Below are 22057 nucleotides of genomic sequence, written 5' to 3'. Positions count from 1 at the left end.
CCTGACCCCCAGTGGAGCACCATATACTTACCCCTTCCCCAAAGTCCCGGTCCTGGACCCGCTCCCGCAGCTGCGATATTGCCATTGGAAGCCCTGCGCGCGCTCATCTGAGATGAGTCCGACGCCCATAGAGAATGACTGGAACCGTCATTCTCTATGAGCGTTGAACTTATCTCTGATGAGCATGCGCACAGCTTGCGACAGCAATATCGCAGCTGCGGGAGCGGGTCCAGGACCGGGTCTTTGGGGAAGGGGTAAGTATATGGTGCTCCACTGGGGGTCAGGGGGCGTCACCCCAGCATGGGGGGTGACAGGTTCCCTTTAAGGAGGGGAATAAAACCTTCTTCAGACACATTAAAGACAGGAAGAAGAAGAAAACTGCAGCATTACAACAGTAAGTAATGGGGATGATTTACTAATGCGCTTCAGTCAGAAAATTGACGGTTTTATGTTCATTTTCTTTTGTTTTCCTGTCCTGGTGGGTAAGAATAGTGACATAGGAGAAGGTTTGGTAGGTAAGGATAGGGACATAGGAGAAGGTTTGGTAGGTAAGGATAGTGATACAGCAGAAGGTTTGGTAGATAAGGATAGGGACATAGGAGAAGGTTTGGTAGGTAAGGATAGTGACATAGGAGAAGGTTTGGTAGGTAAGGATAGTGACATAGGAGAAGGGTTGGTAGGTAAGGATAGTGACATAGGAGAAGGTTTGGTAGGTAAGGATAGGGACATAGGAGAAGGTTTGGTAGGTAAGGATAGTGATACAGCAGAAGGTTTGGTAGATAAGGATAGGGACATAGGAGAAGGTTTGGTAGGTAAGGATAGTGACATAGGAGAAGGTTTGGTAGGTAAGGATAGTGACATAGGAGAAGGTTTGGTAGGTAAGGATAGTGACATAGGAGAAGGTTTGGTAGGTAAGGATAGTGACATAGGAGAAGGTTTGGTAGGTAAGGATAGTGACATAGGAGAAGGGTTGGTAGGTAAGGATAGTGATATAGGAGAAGGTTTGGTAGGTAAGGATAGTGACATAGGAGAAGGTTTGGTGAGTAATGTAAGTGAGATAGGAGAAGGTCTTAAAATGAATCACCAGTGCAACCAGGCAGTAGTAAAAGCAAATCATATGCTGGCCTGTGTGTATATATATATATATATATATATATATATATATATATATATATATAATGTATTCTGGACTGTATATATATATAATGGTATGCTTGCATGTATATATAATGCTATGCTGGGCTGTGTATACATATAATGGTAAACTGGGCTGTATATATATATTAAATGATATGCTGGCCTGTATATATAATGGTACGCTGGGCTGTATATATAGTGGAATGCTGGGTTGTATATATAGTGGAATGCTGGGCTGTATATATAATGGTATGATGGGCTGTATATATAATGGTATGCTGGGCTGTATATATATATATATATATATATAAATAAAATGGTATGCTAGGCTATATATATATATATATATATATATATAATGGTATGCTGGACTATATATATATATATATAATATATATAAAATGGTATGCTTGGCTGTATATATATAATGGTATGCTGGGCTGGGTGTATATATATATATATATATATATATATATATATAAATTGATATGCTGGGCTGTATATATATATATATATATATAATGGTATAATGGGCTGTATATATAATGGTATGCTATGCTATATAAATATATATATATATATATATATATATATATATATATATTAGGATGCTGGGCTGTATATATAGTGGGATGCTGGGCTGTATATATAATGGTATGCTGGGCTGTATATATAATAGTATGCCGGGCTGTATATATATATAACGGTATGCTGGGCTGTATATATATAATGGTATGATGGGCTGTAAATATAATGGTATGCTGGGCTGTGTATGTATATATAATGTTATGCTGGGCTGTGTATATATATAATGTTATGCTGGGCTGTATATATATATATATATATATATATATTTATATATATAAAATTGTATGCTGGGCTGTATATATATTATGGTATGCTGGGCTTTTTATATATATATATATATATATATATATATATATATGCGCTGGGCTGTATTTATATATATATATATATATATATATATATATATATATATATATATATAAATAATGGTATGCTGGGCTGTATAGCTAGATGTATAACCAGTAGGAAGAGAAGATTGTGATCCCGCTATATAGATCCCGCTTTTTCTGCTTCAATCTTCTATCTACAATCTATTAATATAAAATAATATGAAGCAGCTAAACATCACATGCTCGGGGTCAATCAATCTCCAGGGACGAATAAGGACAGAGGAAGCCCCCCATTAGCATATCTGACGTGAAATCAGATTTTCAGACACTAGTGTTTTTCCGGACGTGTAACCTATGGAATGCAGTCTGTATCCGATTAGACAAAGCAAACAGTCTCCTAACATCATTAGGCAGGAAGACAAGAAAGAGCCCGAGTCTGATGAGGAGAACTCGGGGTTATTGTGATTGTGGCCGAGAAGTCCAGCGAAGAAAAAGAACAACACAATTGTCCATTCATAGAACACATTCAGATGATGGAGTCCGAGATGAATCGTCTGCATATTACACACTTCAAAGAGACAATCCGGGCCCCAGCTAACGAAAAAGTCAAAACCAGCTCATTTATCCATTAAAACTAACTAACAAACTAACGAACTAACAATAATAGACAAAAAAATGACCCTTCTTTGTGATTATACTTTCTAAAGGCAAAATAAAGTAGCCATAAAGACCATTAATCCCCCAGCCTCGGCCATGGGCAGACGCCGTTCTGGAGATCCATGCAGGAGAAAAGAATATTCTACGGACTGACTCTTCTGGAGGTAGGTTCTCTCTTGCAGCATCGGGCCCCTTTCTTCTCCAATCAAGGGGCCCCAAAGACATTAACGTGTCACTGTCGTTTCCCTTTTTTTTTTTTTTGCAGAAATCAATAGTACAGTCATGGCCAAAAGTTTTGAGAATGATACAAATATAAATTTTTACAAAGTCTACTGCTTCAGTTTTTAAAATGGCAATTTGCATATACTCCAGAATGTTATAAAGAGTGATCAGCTTAACAGCAATTACTTGCAAAGTCAATATTTGCCTGGAAAATGAACTTTATCCACCAAAACACATTTCAACATCATTGCAGCCCTGCCTTAAAAAGGACCAGCTAACATCGTTTCAGTGATTGCTCCAGTAACACAGGTGTGGGTGTTGATGAGGACAGGGCTGGAGATCAATCTGTCATGATTAAGTAAGTAAGTAAGAATGACACCACTGGACACTTTAAAAGGAGGCTGGTGCTTGGCATCATTGTTTCTCTTCTGTTAACCATGGTTATCTCTAAAGAAACACGTGCAGTCATCATTGCACTGCACAAAAATGGCCTAACAGGGAAGAGTATCGCAGCTAGAAAGATTGCACCTCAGTCAACAATCTATCGCATCATCAAGAACTTCAAGGAGAGAGGTTCCATTGTTGCCAAAAAGGCTCCAGGGCGCCCAAGAAAGACCAGCAAGCGCCAGGACCGTCTCTTAAAAGTGTTTCAGCTGCGGGATGGGGCTACCAGCAGTGCAGAGCTTGCTCAGGAATGGCAGCAGGCAGGTGTGAGTGCATCTGCACACACTGTGAGGCGGAGACTCTTGGAGCAAGGCCTGGTCTCAAGGAGGGCAGCAAAGAAGCCACTTCTCTCCAGAAAAAACATCAGGGACAGACTGATATTCTGCAAAAGGTACAGGGAGTGGACTGCTGAGGACTGGTGAAAAGTCATTTTCTCTGATGAATCCCCTTTCCGATTGTTTGGGACATCTGGAAAACAGCTTATTGGGAGAAGACGAGGTGAGCGCTACCACCAGTCTTGTCTCATGCCAAACCGGCATCCTGAAACCATTCATGTGTGGGGTGGCTTCTCAGCCAAGGGAATTGGCTCTCTCACAGTCTTGCCTAAAAACACAGCCATGAATAAAGAATGGTACCAGAATGTCCTCCAAGAGCAACTTCTCCCAACCGTCCAAGAGCAGTTTGACCATCAACAATGCCTTTTCCTGCATGATGGAGCACCTTGCCATAAAGCAAAGGTGATATCTAAATGGCTCAGGGACCAAACATAGAGATTTTGGGTCCATGGCCTGGAAACTCCCCAGATCTAAATCCCATTGAGAACTTGTGGTCAATCATCAAGAGACGGGTGGACAAACAAAAAACAACAAATTCTGAAAAATTGCAAGCATTGATTGTGCAAGAATGGACTGCTATCAGTCAGGATTTGGTCCAGAAGTTGATTGAGAGCAGCCGGGGAGAATTGCAGAGGTCCTGAAGAAGAAGGGTCAACACTGCAAATATTGACTTGCTGCAGTAACTCTAACTGTCAGTATAAACTTTTGTTACTCATAATATGATTGCAATTATATTTCTGTATGTGATAAAAACATCTGACAAACACACATAAAAACCAGAGGGCAGCAGATCATGTGAAAACATAATATTTGTGTCATTCTCAAAACTTTTGGCCATGACTGTACAGGCGATTTTAAGAAACTTTGTAATTGGGATTATTAGGCAAATATGCATTTATCTGCATTCAAAAAGACTTTCCCCAGGTCCCCTCCCCCTCCTCTCTTTCATCTACTGCTCATTATCAGGAAATGTCAACTCTTTTACATCAGTCGGGCCCTGTGTAACCTATGGAGAGGGGAGGGGGAGGAGAGAGGAGGGAGATTAGTCACCAGCAGAGAGCAGAGAACGACGGATTACACAGCAGGAACTGTGTGAAAGCAGATATTCAGAGGTCAGAGAGGTCAGTGCTGACCTCAGAGGAGATAGCCCGGTGATGTAGCTGTAAATTAACACTTTGTTGTCCTGTTTTGGTGCCTCATCTCCCTCCACCCCTCCCCTCTCCATAAATAACCATGAAGACAGGGAGGAGAGCTTCAAACTGCTTTTTCATGATAAAAATGCCTTTTTCGGCTAATAAACCCAATAAAAAAATTTCTACTAAATTCTGCAAAAACAATTCAAACGACAGTGACACTTTAACCCCTAGGCGACCTTGGACGTACTTGTACGTCCTGTATTAATAAAAAAAAAAATATATATATATATATATATATATATATATATATATAACATTAGAGAATCTGTGTAACCTGCATATGGTTGTGTTCGGGCTGACCTATAGAATAATGCTATCATGTCGTTTTTACCATATAGTGCATTCCTCTAAAGGTAAGCCCCAACCCCAAGTGATGTCACCATCTCTGACCAGCCCTTTCAGATTACATCACTATTTTCCTGTCAACTGTAATCGTTGCTCATTCTTCCCTAAATGTCCTAATAAAGGAATACATGTACAGTATACCTTTATGAGGACATTTAGGGAAGAATGAGCAACGATTACAGTATGCTGCTTTGTGCTGAACAATGCCACAGGCAGAGAAGCTGAGGGGTAATGAATACAGCAGCTTTTACGACTTGCTGTGTGAAGGGATAGTCTGCTATGTAGAGCAATGTTCTGCAGCAGCTCTAGACAGGGAAATGGCAGGAGTGCTGTGAGAGTGGAGAGAAAGAGCTGACAGAAAGCAATGCATTCTGGTAATTGTAGAACTTAGCTAACTCCTCCCTCTTATGCTGCGTTTACACGGAACGATTATCGTGCGAATTCGCACGATAACGATCGAATTCGAACGATAATCGTACGTGTAAACGCTGCGAACGATCAAACGACAAACGAGAAATCATTCATTTTGATCTTACATGTTCCAAAATCGTCGTTCGCAAAAAAATCGCAGATCGTTCCGTGTGAACAGTCGTTCGCCGATTTAACCAATGTGTGAGATAGGCTTAAGAGATCGCAAAACGAATTTCCGTACGATATATCGTACCGTCTAAACGCTGACCAGTATGGAAAAAAAATTGCTACTTCAACATCGTTAATCGTACGATCGGCCCAGTTATCATTCCGTGTAAACGCAGCATTAGGGTTTTCATTCATTCCAATGTCTGGAATCCAGTATAAGTTTTGGTAACCATTTATTACGAACTCCAGAGACATCGGGGGGGGGAGTTCATGAATGGGTTAAAAAAACACTTCTGAAGTTTGGATGAAGGTTAGATGCACTTGACAAAGAAACAAAACCGAGATCTGACTCATCCTCAGAATAAAGGTTTCCAATTATTTCGGGAGATGTCAGGAGACGTAAGGTTCTGGGTATTAATAAGTGAAGAGCAAAAAAGTGACTTGCTGCTGGGTAGAGGATGAGGACGTGTTGTGCGATTCCCCTTTAATGCTCCCCATTACAATAAAACCCCCGTCCCCTTTGAAGTCGGAAGTTGTGCATTTAGCAGAGAATTTAATTATGGATTTTCGGCGCAGCCTCCGCCATTTCCTAACTGGTTCCGTGTCTCTGTTTGTAAAGCTAAATCGCTTAATGCAAGTGTGACCGTTCTCCGAGGAGCCTGTACCAGAACCAGATGTATGGTGGGGCAATGCTCTGCAGAAAGATCCTTATACCGGGGATCGCGCCTGTCCTCGAATAACACTGGAGATTTTTTTATAACAGAAAAGGGGAAAAAAAAACTCCCCAATATTAAATTAATATTAACCCTATAAAGGGTTACTCAGTCTTTTTCTTTAAAATCAACTGTTTTCAGAAAGTTTTATATATATATATATATATATATATATATATTTATATTTGTAATTTACTTCTATTTAAAAATCTCCAGTCGTCCAGTACTTATCAGCTGCTGTATGTCCTGCAGAAGGTGGTGTCTTCTCTCCAGTCTGACACAGTGCTCTCTGCTGCCACATCTGTCCATGTTGGTATTTGTCCAGAGCAGCAACAAATCCTGATAAAAAAAACCTCTCCTGCTTTGGACAGTTCCTGACATGGACAGAGGTGGCAGCAGAGAACACTGTGTCATACTGGAAAGAAGACACCACTTCCTGCAGGACATGCAGCAGCTGATAAGTATGGGGAAATTTGATTAATAGATTAAGGACATGCTCAGGATGTTTGGGATGCACACTAATGTGTAACCATAGACAATTACATGACTTGTTACCAATAGGCCAAGGTGCTGTACATTCTTCTGGTTAACCATAGGATTTGGCTCTGCCTACTTATTAGGATGAAAATGGAAGAAGGCAATGTATAATCTTTCAGGTAACTATTGGATAATGACACTGCACATATCTTTAGGTAACAAAGGAGTATGGCACTGTATATTTTTTTACTAGATAAGCAGGAACCATGCAGCTGACAGGCCGCCCAGCCGTGGTGGTCCCGGCCAGTGATTGGCTGAGTGGCCTGTCAGCTCAGACAGGCCGCACTGAAGCCAGGAAGGAAGCAGAGGGCAGGAGAAAACCGAGAGCATGGATAGGTAATGTATAACAGAGTTTAGGGCAAGGGCTGCACGGACATCTCTAACTATATATATATATATATATATATATATATATATATATATATATATATATATACAGTGGTACCTTGGTTTAAGAGCGTTTTACAAGAAGAGCTCACAGTTTTTCAATATTGTAACTTGGTTTAAGAGCATTGCTTTGGTATAAGAGCTCCCTGTACTGGGTGGGAGGGGGAGTGGGGGAGGGGCAGGGTCTGCATAGCGGGGTCTACAGCCCTGTACTCTGACCCAGGAAGTCTCCTTTGCCTTCCAAATCATAGCAGATCCTGGGGCTTTCATCAGGGGACAGGACTGTGAAGGTAATCTCTCCATAGCTGTAACCCCTCTCTCCCAGGACAGAGAGCGCTGCATGTATGTGCCCACATCTGTCCTGCTCATTCCTTCATGCTCCCTGCAGTCTCTGTCAGCCCTTGTGTTTTCCATCCTCTCAATTCCTGCTATGTGCCTGCACTCACACTCAGCAATACACACGGCTGCTATAATGTGCCTGTACTGACACTCAGCTATACACTGTGGTGCTATAATGTGCCTGCACCTACACTCAGCCATTCAAACTGCTGTATAGAGAAGTTTCTGTCATTGTCCTCCTGCATAGTTCTGTGATTCTCTCTTCCTGATTGGTCCATGCTGAACACACACCCCTTCCCCATTGCTGTCATGTGACCACACCGACCTCTGACAGCAGGACCAAAAAATCACTATTTTTGGGGTGTGGAACCAATCGTCTGCATATCAATGATTTCTTATGGGAAAATTTGCTTTGGTTTAAGAGTGGATTTGGATTACAAGTGCAGTCCCGGAAAAAATTATGCTCGTAATCCGAGGCACCAATGTATATACAGCCCTTGCTAAACGATATTCGAGCCGTGTACTATGCTCAGTAAACGAGCGCCATTTACATTATTGAATAGGCCGTGTAATAGGACCCTTACACTGATGAGATGCAGATCTGTCATGATCACTTTGCCTGTTCTATATGTCATTAGTGTAATGCAGATATGTTATACACGGTGGCTCTCTGCTGTGATCCGTGGTCACATCTGGGCTTCATTGATGGGATGCAGATCCGTCATTCCTGGTCGCTCTCTGTCATCATGTGTGATCTGGTTTTGGCTTCTATTGACTGGATGTACGCCTGTCATCTGTATATTGGTCTCTGTTGAGATCTGTGGTCTGGTCTCTGGGCTTATAATATGGAAGCCAGATTTGTCATCCATGGTGGGTCTCTGCCATGATCTGTGGCGGTCAGCGGTGAGCAGGTGTCAACACCAGGCATCAAAGCCTGAGGCTGCACCACAATCTTCATCAATACCTACATCCTACCATGCTTGACTATTAGCATACGTGTATGTGTGTGAACATGGATATGGATGAATATTCTTTTAAATGAGCCCTGAAGTGGGTCAGGCCTGGGGTGATGATTACCTACAGAGCCAGCTGTAGTATCACCCCCCCCACCTCCACTGCGGAGGGTCACACTGCGCCCACTATCTCAGCGCCGTACGGTCTGTCTCCAAGATGTATTCCCTTTAATCCACAATCACGGAAGGTCTGAGGCATAAAATGCAAAGTTTATGAGCCAAAAGCACTTACATTCCAGAAGTTTAAGGGGCAATCATAAAACAGAACATCTGTAGTAAAGAACATGAGACCGGTACTGAAGACGGCAACGTCCTATGTTAACCCCTTCTGGCGCACGACCATGCAATAACCATTATAGTGTATATAGTATTTACCTGAATATCGATGTAACAGGAGGGGACGGGTGTCACTTGGCGGTGCCTACTCTACTTCACACAGTGTATTTTTCAAGACAAGAACAGACGTTGTTGGCGATTAAAACAACGACCGTTCGTGCCTTAAAATAATGCACTGCATTAAAATCTATGGGGAACTTTGGCCGTTGTTCACACACTATATTAAACAACGGTTGTTGTTCTATACGGCTGCACAAATAAGTGATAAATAATTTGTGGCCACTTGAGCGTGAACAATCAACAGCCATCTTTCACGCGCTGTTCGCACAATGTACGGCCATTCTGACGGAATGTGCCCGCAAACCAAATAAAATAAAAGGATGTTCCTGCAGCCGATATGGCAGTATTGGTCGCTGGAACTTTGAAAGCAACGGCAGTTGTTAATACACTGTGTGAACATAGCCTAAGGGTCCTATTGCATGGCCAAATGGGGGGCCGATAATAACTGTAAACGAGCGCCGATCTGGGCCTATAATGCTGTTTTTACACAAAGCGATAATTCGCCCCAATCGATCCTTTAATGATTTTGAAGCAACGGTTTAGTTTTTATAACGGTCAGCGTTTAGATGAATAAATCATTAGAAAAATCGTTATTGCGATCATTTTTAAGATCGCTTAAGCCCATCTTTCACTCACATAGGGTAAATCTTTGAAAGACTGTTTCCACGAAGCGATCTGCGAATTTTTTGCGAACGACGATTTGAGAACATGTTGAAAGATCAAAATGAACGATTTTTCGCTCGTCGCGTGATCGTTTGCTGTGTTTACACGGAACGATTATCGCTCAAATGCGAACGATAATCGTTCCGTGTAAATGCAGCATTACACAGCCCGATAATCGTTTAACAAGGGCTGCATGGACATCGTTACCGATGTCCTTGCAGCCCTTGCTTAAACTGCATACATTACCTATACATGGTCCAGGGCTCCTCTTGCGGTCCGCTTCTCCCCGGGACCTGCGCGCTCTAGCTTCAGAGCGGCCTGTCTCAGCTGACAGGCTGCTCAGCCAATCACTGGCCGTGGCGGTCCCAGCCAGTGATTGGCTGAGCAGCCTGTCAGCTAAGACAGGACGCTCTGAAGCTGCAGCGTGCGGGACTCAGGGAGAAGCAGAGTGCAGGAGGAGCCCTGGACCATGGATAAGTAATGTATGCAAATTGTCAGCTGCCGGCCGCGCACCGCTATTACACGTAACGATTCACGGTCTGTGCCCGACAATTCTAGGTCCAAACCTATATCAACGATCAGCCAATGATCGTTGTCATCGGCTGATCGTTATGTTTATTACACAGAATAATAATCGGCCAGATAGGGCCGATTCGGCCAATTATCGTTCCATGTAATAGTACCCTTAGGGCCCTATTCCACCAGACGATTATCGTTCAGATGATCGTTAAATCGTTCGAATCTAAACCATAATCGTTCAGTTGAATAGCAGTTAACGACTAACGACCGAACGAGAAATCATTAATCGTTTAATAAGACCTGGACCTATTTTTATCGTTCGCAAATCGTTCGCATTGAATAAGAAGTCGTTCGGTCGTTCGCAGTAGTGACGAATGCAATAGCGACGACAAGACGACCGCAAGAACGATCATAAGTAACGATTATCATGTAAATGGGTGAACGATTTCAGGTCTTTCGTAATAGCGGTCAATTGGATTGTTTATCATTAACGATTATGCGAGCAATAATCGTTCCGTGGAATAGGACCCTTAGACAAAAAAACCACAGCAAGCATCTGTCCAATTAGAGCAATCAGTAGCGATCGAAAAGCAAAGAACATCATGGTTCATCATCAACAACATTATATTGGTGCCTGACCTCCATACAGATCCCTATATACTGTAGATCAGACAAAGTAAAGGCCGGATCACGGCTAAGGAACACGCGGATCGGACACTCACCTGAAGGTAGGCCTCATAGATGATGTCATACAGAAAGGCCTGCGGCATTTCACTAGCTCTGTGCTTGGCTCGCTCCAGGGAGTGATCTAAGCATCCGTCTGAGGAAGGAGCAATAACGGTGGATACCAATGGTCGCACAGCCCCGGCCGCCTGCAGAGGAAGAAGAGAAGGGACAATATTCATAGCGATGACAGGTGAAACATATTAATCCAATATGGACGCTTTGTCTATGCAAGGACAGGATGGATACGCAGGTAGCTATTGCAAATCATTTTCATTCCAACTGAAATACCACAATACCGCTCACTGACAGCAGTATATAGCACAAAATAGATGGCACACCAATATAATCAAAAATATCACAAATCTTTATTATACATGATCAATCAAATATACACAAATACATAATGCCCCCAAACCCCTAAAAACAATAAACATTCCAAAAAGGAAAAACAGAGCTATCAGTTATAACCTTAGCTCAATCCCCATCCTTGCCCTAAACTTACACCATTACAAAATTAGTTTCAGAATGTTGCTGAGATTTGTAATTTACTTCTATTCCAAAAATCTCCAGTCTTCCAGTACTTATCAGCTGCCGTATGTCTGTCAGGAAGTGGTGTATTCTCTCCAGTCTGACACAGTGCTCTCTGCTGCTACCTCTGCCCATGTCAGAAACTGTGCAGAGCAGGAGAGGTTTTCTATGGGGATTTGCTGCTGCTCTGGACAGTTCCTGACATGGACAGAGGTGGCAGCATAGAGCACTGTGTCAGACTAGAGAGAATACACCACTTCCTGCACAACATACAGCAGCTGATAAGTACTGGGAAACATGAGATTTTTAAATACAAGTAAATTACAAATCTGCCTAACTTTCTGTTACCAGTTGATTCGAAAGAAAAATTGTTTGGGTGAACAACTACTTTAACTAACCAGTAACTGTAATCATATGATAACCACCGTATAATATAGTATTAATTGATAAGGAAGGATTCCCAAAGATAAATGTGGAAGGGGTGACATCACAACACGGGGGGGGGGGTCCTATGTGTAAATGCCATATAAAGCTAAGCACTGAGCTACGTCCATCAGTCCCACTGCAAATGAATAGAACGGCCGTGCACTTTACCACTGCTCCATTTGCCAGGGAACACACAAGACCCTGGTTGAGTGTAATGAAGCTGTAATGAAGGCTGTATGGGGTGCGGCTCGGATTTCCTAGAAGAGAACAATTGGGCAGAATTGTAAATTTGGCAGAAGTCAAGAATTCTCAATATAACTTACTATGGGGAATGATATAAATATATATATATATATATATATATGTATATATATAAATCAATGTACACATATACACTGTATATACTTAAAGTAATGTGGCCAATGTAGCGCAAATACTGAGAATTTCCAATCTGCTCGCATTTATCAGCCAATAGAAACAATCAATGATGTCACTGGCTCAATGGCTTCTATGTTCCCTTCCAACAATAAGAGTATGGAATCGCTTGTAGCAAAGCAAAACAAGAATAATTGCATCGTCCGCTCCATTAATGACTCAATAAGTGGATTTTCCGCTAAATCGCCCTTTATCCGGCTATTTATTGAGGGGCCGCGCGTTCTCGTGGAAACGTCTCGCTCATTGGGTCCATCGCTCATGTTTGTTTTCTTACGTGTCATTATAGACTAATAATAATACATCGGAGCGGACGGCAAACTGAGCTGAACGGCCTCTGTTACATTCCATATTAGATGAAGGGTAAATAGTGGATTGTGCTGATAATTGACTCTTGTTTGTTGGATAAAAGTTAGTCATTAGTCATTATAAAAAGGGCGATTACCTTAGCTTTCGGCTATGCTGAGGCACCATTACATGGTAGAAATGGGGATCCAGGGGACAAAAGTGGAAATTCTATTGTTTGTTTACCCCTCACGGGCGGAGTCTGTCCATCTATCCATGACCATAAGCATGACCATACATGGTAAAATTGTGTTTAACCCCTTAACGACATTGGGGCGTAAATTTACGCCCTCGCGCCCTGGTACTTAACGCATCAGGGCGTAAATTTACGCCCGATGTTTCCCCGATCGCTGTGATCGGGGAAGATGGCCTGCTATAAATCATAGCAGGCCATCTTAGCTTCTCGGCACGGGGGGTGGTTAACACCCCCCCGTGCTTACGATCGCCGCTATTGGCTGATCAATTCAGATCAGCCAATAGTGGCGATCGGAACCTTTCCGGGTGACCCGGAAAAAATGGCGGTCGGTGCTGTCCGAGGACGGCACCGACCGCCATTACTGTAAAAAGTAATGGTGGTCACGGTGCCACCGGCCTGATCGCCGTGAACAGCCGGCCGGTACCGGCCGGCCGTTCACGGCGATCAGGCCGGTGGCACGGCAATCAGAGTCCACAAAAATAGTAAATACCTGCTCTGGACCCCTCAGCTAGGTAGCTGAGGGGCCCAGAGCAGGTATTTGTACATTACTCACCTGTCCTGGGGTCCTGATCGGCGTCTTCCGGGTTCGCGGCGTCCTCAGTCTTTCTGTCGGGTCTTCGGCTATTTCCGGCGGTCCCCATCGGCTTTTTTCGGCTTTTTTCGGCTCCAGCCTCGTCTTTTTCCGGATTTTGCGCTCTGCTGCCCTCTAGCGGCTGATATGTGTAATACACTTATCAGCAGCTACAGCTTTTCTATTTTCCGCACCCTATCGCCGCTGAGTGTTGATCAGCATCGCACGAAAGTGCGCTGCTAATCAGCAACTCCTCCTTTTTGGTGTAGGGTGTTTTTTTTCTATATTCTACTGCCACGGTCTGCTGATAAGTGCCGCGCATAAGTGCGGCATTTATCAGCAACTCCTTTGTTGGCGTAGGGTTTTTTTTTATACTTACTGTAAAAAAACACGTAAAAAACACTACATTACACCACACTACATTGTATAAAGTTTGACACTACACCACTACATACCCATACCCATATACCAATCTCCGTATAAAGATGGCCCCCAGGGTGTTTTCGGGGTCGGACGCATACGCTATTATTGCCTCCGACACCGAAACAGCCAGTGAGGATGAATGGGGGGATCCTTCTTTCCTCCATTCATCCTCATCCTCATCATCCAGTGACGTGTCTCGTCTTTTCCGCCAGTACTGTCCCAATAAGAGGTGACGGTATGAAATTCTCCAAACTCTGTGAGAGTACCTCAGGGTACACTTACAGATTTAGGGTACCTGCACACTGCGGAATGGCGAAGGATAACCCTTTGTGCATTCCGCAGCTGGCACCCGCCGGCGGACTAATGTGGGCGCGTGTCTCCACCCGTGTCATAGACTCCAATCTATGCATGGGCGGATTCCATCGTCCATCCAAAGAATGAAGACGTTGGACGGAATCCGCCCGTGCATAGAATGGAGTCTATGACACGGATGGAGACGTGCGCCTGCATCAGTCTGCCGGTGGGTGCCAGCTGCGGAATGCACGAAGGGTTATCTGTCGCGATTCCGCAGTGTGCACGTACCCTTATAGTGTATGTAGGAAGGGACACCCGAATCCAGCCCCAGATGCCCCCTCCCCCCCATCCTCGGAACAAGTGGGAAGATCGTCCGGGAACTGATCTTCCCACTGCTGGATAAAGGTCACCACCTGTACGGGGATAACTTTTATACCAGCACCCCCTCTTCCGGTCCCTCGCTGCCCCAACTACTATAGCTTGCGGCACAATCCGAAAATATCAGAAGTAGTAATAGCGCCCTAATATTTAGCAGCCATGGAGCGGACCCAGCGCTTCTGGATATAAAGGACCCCGTATCGCACCAGGACAACATTTTCCAGGTGAAGTCCCCCACACTGGAGAACGGGAGACCCCAGAAGAAGTGCAGAGTGTGGCGTAACAGGGGGATCAGGAAGGATGCCATTTTCCAGTGTGACACCTGTCCTGATCACCCCGGCCTCTGCATACTGGATCGCTTCAAGGCGTACTACACGTCATTGGGGTTCTACATTATCTAAATTCTGTCCCTTATTCCTATTTCAGGGGTCACGTTGATCCGTGGATTATTCTGATCGCCAATATGGAGTCGGGAAGGAATTTTTTCCCTGTGATGAGGCTACTGTCGTCTGCCTCACGAGGATTTTTTGCCTTCCTCTGGATCAACACAGATTGAGTTTGATGGACACCTTTCATTTTCAACCTTATAAATCAATAATTGGCCTAATACCCCCAAATAAATTAGAATTGTTCCTTTTCCCCAGCTAAATAGGTATGGCCGCCATTGCCATTAGAGGATACCATGATGCAATTACAAAGCCTCTGTGCTGCCAGGACAGTAGAAAACCCCCACAAGTGGGGTGTAGTTTCCAGAATGGGGTCACTTGTCGGGGGTTTCTACTGTCCTGGCAGCACAGGAGCTTTGTAATTGCCACATGGCCTCCATCCTCCATTCCAGCCTCTAAATGGCGCTCTGTCCCTTTGGTGGCTTGCCCTGTGCCCATATGGCACATTATATCCACATGTGGGGTATTTTCGTATAAGGGGAAACTACCCTACACGTTTTGTGTTCATTTTCTTTTTTAACCCCTTGTGGAAATGGAAAAAATCAAGGCTAGACCAACATTTAGTGTAATTTTTGTAAAATTTTTACTCTAAATCATTAATCTTGTCATGATTTTTTCATTTTCACAAGGGGCAAAAAGATTAAAAAAAAACACTAAATGTGTAGCGCAATTTCCCCTGAGTACGGAAATACCCCACATGTGGACATAAAGCGCCATTCGGGTGCAGGGTAAGCCTCCGAAGGGAAGGAGCGCCATTTGGATTTTGGAGGTTGGATTTGGCTAGAATGGATGATGAACGCCATGTCGCATTTACAGAGCCCTTGTGCTGCCAAAACACTGGAAACCCCCCACAAGTGACCCCATTCTGGAAACTACACCCCTCAAGGAATCTAACAAGGGGTGCAGTGAGGATATTGACCCCTTGATGACGGGCACATTTGTGCCATGAAAGTGAAAAAATGAAAATATTCCCTTTCACGTCACATTGTTCCACATTTGTGCCAGTCACCAGTGGGGTCCATATGCTCACTGAACCCCTTGTTAGATTCCTTGAGGGGTGTAGTTTCCAGAATGGGGTCACTTGTGGGGGGTTTCCAGTGTTTTGGCAGCACGAGGGCTCTGTAAATGCGACATGGCCCTTGAAATCCTTTCCAGTGAAATTCAGCTTCCAAAAGCCAATTGGCGCTTCTTCCCTTTGGAGGCTCGTCCTGCGCCCCCTTGGCGCTTTATCGCCACATGTGGGGTATTTCCGTACTCGGGAGAAACTGCGCTACACATTTTGTGTCTTTTTTTTCCTCTTATCCCTTTAAGAAAATGAAAAATTGAAGGCTAGAACGTTTTAGTGTAAAAAATAAATTTTTCTTTTTTCACGCCATATTGTTGGGAAAATCTGTGAAGCACCTGTGGGGTCCAGATGCTCACCGCACCCCTTGTTACATTCCTTGAGGGGTGTAGTTTTCTAAATGGTGTCCCTTTAGGGGTGTTTTTTAGGTTTTGGCACCCCAGAGCCTCTGCCAACCTGAAGTGGTACGGTCAGAAATGACCAAATATAACGGAGGCGTTGAAATTCACTAGGCGCTCCCTTATATCTGAGGCTTGTGGTTGCGTCAAATAGCGAAATAGGGCCACATATGGGGTATTTCTATAAACTGCAGAAATGGGGCAATCAGTATTGGGGTGCATTTCTCTGGTAATAGGTTTATAATTATGAAAAATATTGGATTACAATAAAATCTCTGCACAGAAAATTTAAATTTTCAAATTTCTTACACACTTAGCTTTTATTTCTGTGACTCCCCTAAAGGGTTAAAAAACTTCCTGGATATGCTTTTGCAGAGTGTGTGGGGGTGCAGTTTCTGAAATGGGGTGCTTTGTGGGGCTTTCTAACATACAGGCCCCTCAAATACACTTTAAACCTGAACAGGTCCCTAAAAATATCTGATTTTGAAATTTTACAGAAATTTGGAAATTTGCTGCTAATGTTTTAAGCTTCCTATTGTCTAAAAAAATGAAAGATCGTTTAATAAATGCCGCCAACATAAAGTAGACATGTTGCTAATGCTATTTAATATATAATTTATGTGGTATAACCACTTTCTGTATAAGCAAAAAAGTTTCAAAGTTGGAAAAATGCAGTTTCTCACATTTTTTCACGTTATTTGGGTTTTTTTCATAAAGATTCGTTATGAGTATCGACTCCAATTTACCAGAAATGTAAAGTACAATATGTCACGAGAAAAATCTCAGAATCAGCCGGATAGGTAAAAGCATCCCGAAGTTATTAATGAATAAAGTGACACTGGTCATATTCATAAAATTTGTCTCTGTCATTAAGGCCATTTCAGGCTCTGTCCTTAAGGGGTAAATTGGTTGCAATACAGAACAGTCAATAAACATACTTGGGAAGGCTGTCTAAGACAGTCACTACTAAGACTTGGAAAGGCCATCTAGGACAGTCACTACTAAGACTTGGAAAGGCCATCTAGGACAGTCACTACTAAGACTTGGAAAGGCCATCTAGGACAGTCACTACTAAGACTTGGAAAGGCCATCTAGGACAGTCACTACTAAGACTTGGGAAGGCCATCTAGGACAGTCACTACTAAGACTTGGAAAGGCCATCTAGGACAGTCACTACTAAGACTTGGGAAGGCCATATAGGACAGTCACTACTAAGACTTGGAAAGGCCATCTAGGACAGTCACTACTAAGACTTGGAAAGGCCATCTAGGACAGTCACTACTAAGACTTGGAAAGGCCATCTAGGACAGTCAATACTAATAGCCCTATTTCACGAAACGATTATCGTTCATAGAATCGCTCCAACGATCGCTCGTTAACAAGCACTTAAGGATTTTTTTAAGCGAACGATAACACATAATACGTGTGGGAACGTGAACGATATCTGTAGTGTAACGATTTTTTTGCAGTCGTTACATCGCTACATGGTTGTTTAAATTGTGGGGAAATGTAGGTAGACATTTCAAGAACGACTGAAAGATTTTTTATTGAACGAAAAGATTAGCGAATTATTGTTGAAAGAGCAACGATTTTTTTTCGACATGTTGAAAAAAAATAGTGAACGACTCAACGACGATTTCGCTGTTGTCGTTCGCTCGTTTACAGCTATTCCACAGAACGAATATCGTTAACGAGCGGTCGTTTTAACGATTTTATGAACGATAATCGTTCGAAAAAGTTCTGTGGAATAGGGCCTTAAGACTTGGGAAGGCGATCTAATACAGTGACTACTAAGACTTGGGAAAGCCATCTAGGACAGTCACTACTAAGACTTGGGAAGGCCATCTAGGACAGTCAGTACTAAGACTTGGGAAAGCCATCTAGGACAGTCAGTACTAAGACTTGGGAAAGCCATCTAGGACAGTCAGTACTAAGACTTGGGAAAGCCATCTAGGACAGTCAGTACTAAGACTTGGGAAAGCCATCTAGGACAGTCAGTACTAAGACTTGGGAAAGCCATCTAGGACAGTTTGCAGCATACACACCTAGTCCCTCCTCCACCCCTTCCTGTCTTGACTGATAAACAAGGTGTGACTCCCAGCACTGGGCCCTGTTTGTCAATCAGTCTAAGAGGGGAGGAATGGGGGAAGATGGAGGCATGCATGCTACAGCTCAGGACAGCCCCTCTGACACTTGAGCTCTGAGCATGATCTAAAGCTGATGTCCCCTGACCACAATGGGAGAGGAAGTACGATTTATTTCTTAACCTCCCTGTTTCGCAAAGGTCGACATGTAATTTATATTACATACGGTGTCGTGCCTCCCTGTGATCCCTCACAGTTATCTCAGGCATGATTTGCCCTCTTCCACCAGTAGTATTTCTATAGTCTTATAGAAAGTATACATATACATATAAGCTCATATTCCAGGCCCCCTCATTGATCTTATAGAGCTGCATACTCACACGCTCAGTGGCTGTCGGTGGGTAGAATCATCTAGTTCCCAAATGCAAATAGGACTGGGAGGACAACAAGGTTAACCAGGGATGATTTCTAGCCACCATGACAGTCACTATTCACAGCCCTGGCTTCAAGGGATTCTCTAAATTATGGCAAATTGTTCCAAAACAGACATAAACTGACACAAACATATAATGTAGATATGGGATTGTAAGGTTTGCCACTAGTTAGATGCCATTGAAGTGCTTGGAAACCCCGGCAGACAAGGTTCCTACAGAACAGCATATCCCATCATCCCTGCACTTCTGCCTGCTGACACATGAAACACTGTGATTTTCTGTGGGTCAGCCTGGTGATCACATGACAAATCTACAGTAATAAAATGCATGGATGCAAATAAGCTGGAATGAAACAGATAGCTCTGTAGGAGTATTGACGGTGAGTCTGTATGATATGTGGGAAAAAAAATATAAAAAAATGTTCCTATAACTACCTCTAAGGGAAACCAAAAGTGCTATGGAAATCCTGCACCAGATAATGCACCATTCAACGTCCACAACTGCAATTTATTACACTTATTTACACTTACACTGTGTAATTTATTACACTTTTTAGTTAAAGTGCATGTACCATCAGTCCCGGGCTGAAGCACAGGAGGCGGGCCGACCTACCCCCATTGGGAGGAAACCCCCACCCCTCTATGATACGGCTCCATTAATTCTAATAAAGACGTGTCCTAAAGAGGCGGGGGTTTCCTCCCACTGGGGATGGGTCGGCCCGCCTCCAGTGCTTGGCCCGGGACTGATGGTACATTCACTTTAAGCTCCAATAGGGCATCAATATATAGAGGGCCAAATTTTTATCTGGACACAATCTATTTTAGACCATTATACCAAAATTTAATAATCTACCTTAATGCATCTCTACTTTGCAACTTCTAAATCGACACAATCACCACTCTAAATTTCAGGATTTCTTTCAGTCGGCAAGTTAGACATCTATACAGCACAGGCATTATGCAATGTCCCCATCCCCCATTTCCTCGACCATGCCCCTTTAAATGCAGGTGTGCGAGGATAGAACATCTGCACCAGCGACCCACCTACGCTGAAAAACCATGTACAATCCACTGCTGTTTAGATTAGACAAAGGGCCTCATTGAGATGTGTTGCTTTATTGCACTTGTTTCCCCATGAGTCAACACTATTTCAGCGGCAATACAGTGCAACACTATCCTGCCATCGACCTGCAGCTAAGTAAACCTTGTGGGTGCTCTCCATAGACGAGATTAACTCTAATTGTGACAGCCACACTGGTCCAATGGGTTATTTGTCAGGGATTGCTGGGATTGTCAGCGTTCCTTCCTCTGACCTGTGCGGGGCTAATGACGAGGCATTGTCTCCATTGTTGCAGTCGGGATGGCTGTGTATACTGGTGGGTATTGACACAACTATTCGCCCGGCTCTGCTTCATTAGCAATGGTTTGGAGGTGATTACCTGTCTCTGAAAAGCCTCAGCCTTGCTCCGCTCTGTTATTAGAAGCCGTTGTGCAGGCCCGAGCCTCCTGCAAGAACCAACATGTCCCCTCCATAGACTCTAATTCCGATACTGGGACATGACCTTCACCTCCGCACACTGTCATTACGACCTTGCTGCTCTTCACTTACCCAAAGTTTAGAGTTTGGTCATATTCAAAAACTTTTTTTTTCCCAAATATGAGATTACAATTCTTGATTTCACTCCAAAATAAAGATAATTTGCCATAAGATGATAATTTGAGGCTACGGAAAGATAGACAACATATATAGAGAACCGCAAAGTCTGGAGATCAGGGTAAATTCCAAAAAGTGTTTTTTAGGATATATTGGGTTGAGGTGAAAACAGAAAACAAAATGTTTAGGGCTCACACAAGGTACAGAAAACGGCAGTTGTCTGGCACTCAAAAACAGCAGCTGTTGTAGTCGGTATCAAACAACGGACACTACTGCAATCAAATCAATGCATTGAAGTGCATTGTTTTGTCAACTGTGCAAACTCAACTGAAAAAAACATGCAAAATGTAAGTCTACTTAAGACAGCAACCTGACTTATCAATGCTCAACCTCTTAAAGAGCCTTAAAACATGACTGGGGATTAGTAGCCAAGCTAGAACTTCTGCCAGAAGGAAGAGTTACCCATCTGTAGAAGTTGGTTTGGGGTTCATCAGTAAGGAACACATGGGGACTAGTAGGGCAACTTTATCATTATATTACTGCCCCTTTTACTGACACACAAATAAATGTTTTTACCTATTTTGATGCATATAAAGATGACATATAAAGTTGATCAGTAAAATTGGCGCTTGTTTGCACTGCCTATACACGGCATAATGCAGGCTGCATGAACAATCGCTGTATCGTTTGTGCGACCATTAAAATGTACTGTTAACGGCCGTACATCTCCTGTTTAGACAGAAAGATTTGTGGATGATAACAATGGATTTGCAAGGTGCACAAGCTGGTCCTTTTACATGAGGTAAATAAGTCGGGTGAATGAGTGATCCTAGCAACCCTTATTATCAATAATCAGCCAGTGTAAAAGGGCCTTAAGAAAAAGTGGCTCACATTTCAGTGAAAATCTTTAGGGTCTGTTCACACGTACAGACTCGCTGCGTATTTATCGCTGCTAGTTTCTCACACATAAATCCACAGTGATACTGATTGCTATCAAGTCAATGTATTCTCGCTGCATGTTTGGTGCGATTTTCACATGCGAGTTCAACACCACAAAAAACGCAGCTACTTTTTGATGCGAGTTCTGTGCGAGTTTTACACAGTGAGTCTGTGCGTGTGAACAGACCCTTAAAGTGATATTGTCCCCCTCCCCCCGTTCCATATCAGGAGTTCTCAGCGCCCTTCTTAAGCTTATATTTTGTACATTTCATATCTTACCGTATAAAGGATTTCACGGAGGTCTCTCCCCTCAAAAATGCAT

General features: G+C 43.1%; 1 protein-coding gene across 3 annotated transcripts in view; it reads right to left on the bottom strand.

The window, feature by feature from the left end:
- Positions 1–22057, bottom strand: part of CRPPA (CDP-L-ribitol pyrophosphorylase A) — a 129905-nt gene that overhangs the window by 97779 nt on the left and 10069 nt on the right. For all 3 annotated transcript variants that reach the window (XM_069959335.1, XM_069959336.1, XM_069959337.1), the window contains exon 3: positions 11122–11271. In XM_069959335.1, coding sequence (XP_069815436.1) covers positions 11122–11271 — 150 coding nt within the window. The remainder of the gene's footprint in view (positions 1–11121; positions 11272–22057) is intronic.

Source organism: Dendropsophus ebraccatus, chromosome 2 (genome assembly GCF_027789765.1).
Source record: "Dendropsophus ebraccatus isolate aDenEbr1 chromosome 2, aDenEbr1.pat, whole genome shotgun sequence".
In the NCBI taxonomy this organism is placed as follows: Eukaryota; Metazoa; Chordata; class Amphibia; order Anura; family Hylidae; genus Dendropsophus; species Dendropsophus ebraccatus.
This window is presented reverse-complemented; position numbering and strand designations above follow the sequence as displayed.